This window comes from Cynoglossus semilaevis, chromosome 11 (genome assembly GCF_000523025.1).
Source record: "Cynoglossus semilaevis isolate Cse_v1.0 chromosome 11, Cse_v1.0, whole genome shotgun sequence".
Classification (NCBI taxonomy): Eukaryota; Metazoa; Chordata; class Actinopteri; order Pleuronectiformes; family Cynoglossidae; genus Cynoglossus; species Cynoglossus semilaevis.
Genome location: NC_024317.1, coordinates 15,222,445 through 15,232,806, shown reverse-complemented (window position 1 = coordinate 15,232,806; position 10,362 = coordinate 15,222,445). Strand labels below are relative to the sequence as shown.

At 38.4% G+C, this 10,362-nt stretch overlaps 1 protein-coding gene across 1 annotated transcript in view; it reads right to left on the bottom strand.

Moving 5' to 3' along the window:
- Positions 1-1,149: 1,149 nt before the first annotated feature.
- tafa3a (TAFA chemokine like family member 3a) overlaps positions 1,150-10,362 on the bottom strand; it is a 59,894-nt gene continuing 50,681 nt past the window's right edge. Inside the window, exons 3-5 of the mRNA XM_008320889.3 lie at positions 7,568-7,717; positions 6,510-6,634; positions 1,150-2,002 (exon numbers count right to left, since the gene is read on the bottom strand). Of these exons, the coding sequence (XP_008319111.1) occupies positions 1,991-2,002; positions 6,510-6,634; positions 7,568-7,717 (287 nt within the window). The 3' untranslated portion in view covers positions 1,150-1,990. The remainder of the gene's footprint in view (positions 2,003-6,509; positions 6,635-7,567; positions 7,718-10,362) is intronic.

Sequence of the window (10,362 nt, the reverse complement as noted above, 5' to 3'; positions counted from 1 at the left end):
TCAGATCATCATCCCAGTTTTCCAACACAGAATACATTCACTTTCAACTTTTGTGAAGGTCTTCTATGGCAGAGGAACAAAACCCAGGGGAGGTGTGCATGAAAGATCTTTCATTATTAATAGAATATTAGCCTACATAAAGGTGAATGATTGAAGGATTGTGCATCGACACGGCGGGGGCTGTAAAAGCCACAGAGGTTAATTCTCTGATCCAAGGGTAGATTTGTATCATTGTTTGTGAAGAGAAAAGAGTTTTTTTCCCGGAGATCGGCCTCACGTCGTTTCACTGTGTCCCTCAGAGCACGGTGGTGGATTGGCTGCTCTGATAAATCTTAATGAATTATGCAAATGACCTTTATCTTAAATGATTTAGCAATGTTTCTGTATTGTTTTATTAATGCACTTTTGAATTACTTTGTATAATCACGTAGCCTTTCCTCAGCTGCTCGCTATTTGTAATTCAACGCCAGCTCTTTATTAAATCCGTGATGGTCTCGGGCGAATTGCGAACACGAATGAGAAATTAGTCATTACTGTAATTTAATGATTTCTATCCAAACAAGAGGCAACCTGGATCACTAAGCGTAGCAGACTCACTCTCTCCTTCCCTTCAGTCTCTCTCCCTCGTGGCTGGTCTTTGGGAGAAAACCTCCTCCGTTTTTGCTTAATTAATTATGTTTAGTATAAAAAGTATTCTGTGGTGAATGCAGAATGCAGTTTCAATTACTGACAGAAATTGACTTACAAAATATGAAATCTGAGCCCTTAAAATGGTGGTTCTACTTCAGACATTACTGCTTGTCTACTCCGGTGATAGGATTTAATAAAAACCTGCCCCTGTTTGAAGTACATTATGAAGTATTTCCATCACTTCTTTGTCTTTGCATTAGGGTAGGGTGTGATTACTTACTACTAACCAGTAGGCTACCTTTCTCAATTACCACCACTCACGCTGTGAGGCAACCAGGATATAAGACAATGATTAAAGTACGGTTCGCAGTCAGCTAATGTTAGGTACAACAATCCAGGTGCAGACGCTAGAGCTAATGTTAGCTACAACAGTTATGGTACAGTCTTAGCCCATTCGATCTGATGCCTAAGCCAAATTGCTCAACCTAACTTTAAGCGACATGTGATAAAGTGGCAGTTTTGGTATCGGACATGAAAAAGTATTATTAAAATAAAGATTGTGTTAAGAGTTAGTTTGGGTATAAGGGTTTGGGGTTAGGGTTACCAGTGTTAAGTTAAAAGAAACATCTTTCCATGAAGTTATATCTATAGAGTTAAATTTATTGAGATAATACTGACATTTGTAAACAATGGTTATCACCAAGCTCTATAAACAACAAATAAGAGTAAAATAATTTTCCAGAAGTCATTTGTGTTGCTCCTTAGTGAATTGCAGTCAAATATACTTACATTTTTTTCACGGCTGTGTTCTTGATTGTAGTGTTGCTTTTTGTCAGTCAAAACAGAAGCCTCAGTGTCCTAAGATACCTAAGAAAGCCAAACAACTCATGGTTTATGAATCAATATGAGAAGAAACTGATCGTTAAGGCTGAAAGGAATGAAAAAAGGTTCTAATCCCAGTGAACATTCCACACAGACATGTAGCAGACATGGAGTCCCAGGATCCTTTGTGACAATAAAAAAAAGCACAAAGACTTCACATCACATGATAACATGGCCAGTCTTGTATTTACTAGTTAACTTCATGGTGGAGTTTTCCCAAAACTATAATACAAACAGAGATTTGTTATGCATAAAGAGTCAGTGAAAGGAACTGTTGTCCAGAGTAAAAAGTCAGGAATCATGAAGGGTGAGTCATCTTCGATCCCTGGATTTCTTATATCCATTTTCCAAAAGGAAGGTCCATGAGTGGTGTTTTTGTTCATTCTTGATTTATTTCCAAATTCTCAGAAGCCACGTTATCCATTTAGTCGACGCTGTCATGCTTGGTTCTGTAATGAATTATCCTGGACACAGATGACTATCGTGTGACCTGGAAAGGTAAAACAAACAAAAAGAAAAATTAAATTACTGTTTTCAAATCATATTCAGCAATGACTATTTATTTGGATTAATCACAATGAATCACAATTAATTATGGTGTGTGTGTTCAAAACTAATTGTGATTAATCTACCAGTTCGCTGTGATTATACATAATACAATTTTTTTCTTCATTTGCTAGCTGTTATCTGTATTTATTTTTTTAATTGTTTCAAACAAACTAGAAAACTAGATAGAGATTAGATATTATGTGATTGGTTTCTCTCTTATTTCCTTGAATATTTAGTTATTACAATAAAATCCATTTGTATGAATACTTGCTTTGTCCTCTTGCTTCAGTGTCTACATTCAAAGTTAGACAGATTCAAGGTCCACTGATTCACAGCTGACAAATTTAGAACGCCAGCGTTTTTCAACATTTAAAGTGAGGACTAAATCAGGCACATTAAATAATTCTGTGAAAATATTCAGTGATATGATGACATGTAGAAAAAATACCATGCTTCACCATTTGAACAGCTATTAACAGAAAAGACTAAAGATACAGTTTGCCTGACTTCCAATTCTAAATATAGCAGAAAATTAATCTTAGAGATGAATGTTGCTCCACGTCGGTTTGCCCTTTAAAACTGGACCACACATTCGCACAACGATGCCTGTGCTCACAGTGATTCAATTAGACGTTGGCAGGTTTTCACAAGTCAAACCAACAAGGGGTTTGTGTGCATGTATCCAATCTACCAGAAGTGCTATTCTGGTATCGCATGAAAATGTGTGTGTGTGTGTGTGTGTGTAAGAGAGAGTGAGAGATTGTTCAGACACATGGATTTGCAGGGTAGACACACTGCACTCAGCCTTGTGAAGAAAAATTAATTTGCACTTCAATGTGACAATTCACACAATCAGTCGTGAGAGTTTATTATATTATGCCCAAAATGAACCTCATATTCCCTCCTTTCTATGTAAAGAATAGTTTATGTATTATTTTTTGTATTGGTATTGGTCCTGTTTAAGCAGCATTTACCCCACAGTGACACCAAATCACAGACGAGACCCCCTGTGAGGGGTGTGGGTATTGTTGTAAAGCCTGTTGTGAGTAAATACGGATGTTTCACATGTCAACTTTGAAGTCGTGCAATATTACGTTGTCAATACTGAGGTGGGCTCTGGCCTCCTGCTAAGTCCAGCCGTGCAGGGCAGAAGGCAAGGACAGTTTTCCTATCCCTTTCCTATTGGACAAACGTGTTCCTTTCAAATATTATGGTCAAAGTCAACAGTGTTTCTCATGCTTGTTTCTGAGTCCCACCTCGACTGACAGAAAATTTCTATGGAATGCAACTATATACTATATTTTATATTCATCTAATTTATGTAGGCGGCCAGGGTCTGATTGTACAGGTCAGACTGAAACCTAATACAGGTCACATATGGGCGAGAACAAAACAGTGAACATGACATCGGATGATGACAGTGAATAAATCTACAAATCCATATACCCTAATAATTCATGTATTACAGAGAAAATAGCCATTTTCATTATTACTTTGAAACGATCAGCCGTCACTTTCTTTGACACATTCTCAATGAAGGTCATAAACCTGTCCAGTGGAACGGAGGCCACTGTGGTCCTTCGTCCCTGTGACTGATAGGAAGTGAAAGGCAGAAGCTGCCAAGCTGATTATTCCTGACATTAGCAGCAGGGCTATAAAACCAGCTTCTCCTGGACATGTAGAGAAAGAGCAAACAAGTGGAGTGGTCCAGCAGACAGACCTGCAGGGCATTTAGGGCATCTGATTTATTGATGTGACTTCATCATGAGGTGAAACGACACCACAATAGCAGTGGTGAGACTTCATCATGAGGTGAAACGACACCATCATTTTTTATCAACAGTGCCAGTGGTTGTGTGTGAGGGCATGTGCTGCAGTTCAGGCAGTTGTTCACACAGAAATGAAAAAACGTATTGGAGTTGAGTGTAAGCAGGGGTTCAACTCTTATGACCATGTATGGACAAGCTACAGCTTAGTAGGAGAAAAAGAAGAAACTACGTTCACTGAGAGTTCATTCTCAAAGACCCAGTTACAAACAAACAGTGGTATCTGTTGTCAAGCAGTGGTGGGTAGTAACGGGTTACATTTACTCTGTTACATTTACTTGAGTACGTTTTTCAAAATGAAATACTTATAGGAGTAGTTTTAAATCACTATACTTTTTACTTATACTTAAGTAGATTTATAAAGTAGAAACAGTACTCTTACTCTGCTACATTAGGCTATACTGAGCTCGTTACTTTTATCAGAGATACTGGATAAAGCTTTAGCTGTCCAGTATCCAGTTCTCTGTTCGTCCATGATCCAGTATCTCTACTTTTATTTATTATTTATTACTATAATGATATTATCCTATTAATATTATTTATTATTTTATTGATAGAAAAACTCTCCTCTGTAATTTTGTCTAGCTGATTGAATGCTTTGGCTACTGTACCCACCTCTGTTGTCAAGTACATTTACTAACGCTGTATTGATACTTATGTCTTGTGTAGTATTATTCAGTGCATTGGGGCATTTAAGTAGAATTTTACAGAGAATTGTAGATTGTAATGGTATCGCAGCACGCATGGTTGAAGAATTGCTTAAGGGTCGTTAAGGATCAGTGCATTATAAATAAAAATGAAAAAAATATTTTATTTTACAGTATTAATACCAGTTGAAAGACAAGTTAACTTTATATGGAAAAGTTAAATGAAAATGAAATGAATTATTAATTCTTTCACTGTGACCTGGTACCAATTCACCCACAGACCAGTACAGGTCCACTAACCAGGGGTTGAGGACTGATGACGTAGCCCATACTGGTGTAATGGCCTCCTTTTATTTATTTGATTCAATTTGCCTATTTAATCACCAAACCAGTGTCGCATCATTTGGTGGAATGTAGCAAACACAATCTCTTAGCCACCATTTGGGTTCAAGGCCTCCAGCACACATCTTCTGTCCTTTGCTGGCTCAATATGAGAGGCAGCAAAGTCTCAAACATGGAGCAACTCCTGCAACAACTCCTCAAAAGAGTCCAGGCCCATGACAGGTTCTTTGAGCCACCTGGACCCCTGCTTGTCCATGACTCTGGTGCCGCTCACCTGCAGCTGTGTTTGAGAAGCCATGAATTATTAACTCTGCTGAAATAAAAAGCTCTGCTTTGTCCAGGCCTCCCGGAGCCATTAATAATGAAAGAGACAGTTTAACTACAGGCGTTTGGTGAGTCAAACACCAGGCTGTGAAGGGTGCATGTGGGCCACTCTCTGCTCAACTCACCCATCAAACACCCAATACAGCTACAGTCTAGTGCACCCGATAAAAATGTGGGGGAAATGCACTCTCCTCTGCCCAAGAATCTTTCATATCCTACCTTTAAACTGGACGGCTAATTATTATTTGTATGGTGGTTTCATTTATTTATTGTCCCACCTAACACTGACTGTTCAAATGGATGATCTAACCCTAACCCCCATGACATTATTTTCTATATGAGATACGATGTTAACTCAGTGGCATCATGGAAAAGAAAAAGAACAAATTTAAAACAGTTCCAGTTCATTGTTGGCAACATTTCATCTGCAGAAGTCCACACCTGGGACAACCGGAAACCTGTTCAGCCACGACAGAGAACTTGTTTCCTGGCCGCACATAAGTCACCTGTTATGACATTTTTACATGTTGTCTTACAGTAAGAGAAAGTAAATACAGTATATATTCACTGCTAAAATGTTTAGACAGTCCTATATTTTACTAAGTACTCCTTTCTTAGTTTTTATAAACTTTGCCCTTTGCAACATTTCAATTACCACATTTCCCGACTCCATTACATTTAAAGTAAACATACTGTACAGTATATAGTATTTTTGGCAGCAACAATTTGTAACTGGTAATGATACATTTCTTACTTAAAGTTATGTTTCATTTACATCTTCATGATGTCATCCACACCCTGAAAAGCTAAATTATGCTGTTACTGTATGTAGCAGTCTTCACTTATTGTAATCGGCTGATGAGCAAAACCATAATTTCTTGGTTTAAGTTTCTGTTGTTGCATAGAAATCCCTGAATTAGAACATCATTGACCTGCAGCTAGTGGATTCATTAAGAAAACCATACCTCCAACAGGCCAATAGAGTTGATGCAATTGTGTTCTTATCATTTCAATGGAATGGGTTCAAGGTCATGATAATATTTACGTCCATAATTGGTTTTCAATATATTTTATTTCAACTCTATTACAGTGTTTACCTGCAGCTCTTTTAGATGAAAATCCAACATAAGTTGCAGCATTATCTTGATTTCTTTTTTTCTATTGATGATTATCGTTGTATTGGCGCAGTTATGTTATGACTTGTCAATATTGGGTTCTGAAAATCTTGGAAAACTAAAAGTTTTTTACAGAATTATAATTAAAAAACATATTTGTTACATAAATAATCGAGGAGATGACTAGAACTCACCTTAGTTGTCTTTACTTTGTTCCCAGTACTGCAGCTCCAACCTTTGAAATCTGGTAGAACTTTACATTCTTCTCCGTCCATGCAGGGATGCATCTGGCACCACCATTTCTGTGCTACTATAGATGCTGTCAGGAAAACACAAGTGATATTAGTTGAAGGAAAACCTATTTATCTGCGGGGGTTTTTTTACATCATTCCAGCAATATACAGGATACAGCGTATACATGTTTATTTATCAAGATTAATCAGGATTAATACAAGAATCTACTATTTTTCTGATTAATCCACATCTACCTTATAATTATTAGATTAAAAACTAAATGTGCATTGGTCAGACATAGGCTGAAGTCTAACTTGGGTAGAAGTACATAGTTTAGATGTGAATGTGTGATGGTAGCAGAGGGGGTAATAAGAGGTGCAGTAAGACACTGGTGCTTTGAGGTCTGAAGAGGAGAAACAGCCTCGTCTCTAAAGTGAAAGAACAAGTGTCAAAACTGAGGAAGCTCCTGTCAGAGCCATTATAAAGTTAGGTGGAGACGACAATCGATTCCTCCGTAACTGAGGCCACTTTTGAAGCAATATTAAATGACCAACCTTTCTTTCTACTCTGCTGAGCACAACCAATAGGACAAGAAAAATGAATGAATGTGTTCAAATATTTTGGGTTTTTTTTACAGTCACAAAAGTACTCTGTGGTGAGTTAAGTAACATCTAGTTCTAAGGTTACATGGTGTGAGCAGTTATACAGTTTAATCAAATCAAACCTTCAGGTCAATTTATGCTCGTAGGCCCATCTGCCAACACACACACTTTGTGTCACCAATTTGAACTAAAATGATTCCCTTCTTCTTACTAAGGACTTATGCAGGAACCATGAAAAACAAATATCTGAAAATCAGAAAATGTGTATTTTTTCGTAAACATCCACCACCTGGATCTAGGACGGGCAGCAGTAGAAGACCAACAGCTGTGCCTGTCTTTCAGTTTACCACATCTCTGCCTTAATCAGATGTCGGTCTCTACTCATTAGCACAACAGTAATGAGGAATCTGTCATACCGTCTACACATGACGGAGCTGCTCTCGTTGTTCCAGCCACCTGTCCAGGGAAGCAGGAACATTTGACAGTCTGTGATCGTTCTTCGATCTTGTTCTTGTTGCAGCAGCGGTGTGCAGCGATTACCTCGCAGGTCCCTGCCTTCACGTGAACTGTGAGAGCAAACAAAGGTTGGAGAAGATCGCCATTAGTTCATTTCCTGTCTTTAAACTTCTCACATATATTCTTGACTTTGGCCCAATTTTGTGAAAGGTTTTTTGCTTTGCTGCTGCAAATTCCATTTTCCTCTTAAATATACTTGACAACCAGGTGTGGGGTACACATATATTATATATCTAGGAGGAAAAAAAATGTGTATTTTAGCTCTGACAGTATTTACTTAAACTCATACTTGGTATAGTGTTGAAGCAAAGAAGGTTGAACAAGGGTCGTCAAGTCTGTTTTGTGACAAAGAAGGTTTGGGTAACCTTACAGCACCGTGTTCTTTCTAACATCCAGACACAATACCTTGTTGAAATTCAGGTCATCCCCCACGTGTAGGACCCTAACTTTGAACCCTGTTCCAGGCCCACCTGTCCATGTATCCTTGAGAAATACCCTTAACACACAGTAATGACCTCCACAACCATGATGAGAGCATAAGGACAGTATGCCTTCTTTTCATAAAAATCCCAATATTCATTAAAAGGTCACTACACAAACACAACGACTCGTGTTAAGCTGGATTAAGCATCAATAACATTTATTTTACAACTTACAACTAACCCTAACCCACTCAAGCAAAGACTCATCATAATTCTGAGCTGGTTTGTGTATTTACAAATCACAACCAGGCAAGTAGTGCACATAATCAAGATAAGGAATTAAGCCGGGACATGTTGCTTATCCTGGCTGAACTTATTCTGAAGTTGGTTGCACGAAAGCAGATCAAAGCAAACCCGCCGTAGTTACTATGGCGATTCATTCTCTGCAGCTAGCCTACTCCTGACCAAGCTAACAGTTAGGCTAAGATAAATCCTAGTGACCCAACGGTATTTTTACATGTCCATGTTTTTTTCTAAATATCTTGCATTTTAATTATCCTTCATTAAAATATTATATATAGGTCTTTTTCAGTAATAAAATAATCTTCCTTCCACACAAAGTCTGGATGAAGGAGGCCCCCTACTTAATTTCCTTCACACAAAAGGACACACACACACAAGAAGTAAAACAGGGTAAGAGTACACCTTGTCCTGATACTTAGTTATTGCACTAGTATTGCCTTTATTGTGTGTTTAACCTCTTAATACACGTCCATCAAGAGCTGTGTGCAGCGGCCATGAAGTAAGAAGCGTGACAGTTATCCATTTTCCCATCTGAGAGACTTTGAGTGATTCCGAGGTCTATTTAAGAACGCCTTGAATACACTCTTATCCAGAATATCTACATGCACCTTTTCATCCTGGCTGGGCTTATGTGCAACCTATTTAGCCAAGATGCACAGATCACAATAGATCAAGCTGCACTACCTCAGTTGTCCTGGATATCGTTATTCTAATTTTGTTGTGCAATACCCCCCAGGAATAGATGGTTGGTGGATAAAATGTAAAGGCTGCGGAAAGTTTTGACGCTGCCTTCAGATACGCCTCAATTATGCCTGCAATGATTTTTCAATTTGGGACTTGAGTTGAAAATGGATTGCAATGAGCTTCAATCTTCACATTAACCGTCAATCCAGAAATCTCATCTGCAACATTTAAAACATTTTGCTTCCAATCAATAAAGGTGCGTTTCACATTCCCACAAAAGGCAAGACAACAGTTGCCGATCGAGTGCTTTGCACAGAGACGAAGCCCATTGATGCAAAAACAGGTCAGACTCTGTGCCCTTGATGTGATTATCTCTAATCCACCTGCACGCCCCCCGGTCAAAGTTAATTTCAAAAGTTAGAACGCCTTTAATAGAAAATTCAAACTTTGTTTAAAAGATAGATGCACAACGACAATGGGTAATCAGGGGAGGTGAGACGAGCAAAGACGGTCTCATGAGACACCTGATTGTAAGAGAAAATAAATAACGTGTTTTGGCAGTCAGTGTCAAGAGAAAACACACTACTTGAAACAGTCCATTATAAATCAAGAAGAGACAACAGCAAGGAGACATCTTTGTTCAGCTTCATATACCATCAACTAATGATAAAACATGGTGTCAAAGAACAGATGTCCAACCCAAACCCTGTAAATGCTCCTCAGTCCGTCCTTTCATGTCCTACATCGATGTGTATCGTCGGCTCCAGCTTCTTCACTCCAGAGTATCATGTTGATAAAGGTGGAGCTGCTGCCGGGGCTTTCTAACTCATTAAGGTGCAGCGATCGGCTGACCGCAGAGCCTGTGTGGAGAGGGCTGCTGATTAAAAGTGGAGTTGTTAGCCAAGGTTTCAGGTTGGACCCAACAGTGTGGTCAGGATGAGGGGTCAGAGGGCACAGTTTTTATGAGAAGAAATAACTGTGAGCTGTTGGTCTGGTGTGAGAAACTCTGATAAAAAATGGTTTAATACAATAGGAAATGTAATTTCTTTTTTTACTTTTACCATTTATTACATTGTGTTATGTTTACAGCATTTCCCTTCCTCAATCTGCAAATGTGTCCTACTAGCTGCTGAATAAGTTATGTCAGAGGCTAAAAATCCAATTGCGGAATATGTATTGTACCACATCATTAGTGTAGCCTCTAATTATATTATAAACATAACAGATGAAGATTCAAATGGGATATTTTTCTTCCTGTATTTTTTTTGTATCACAACGATAATATG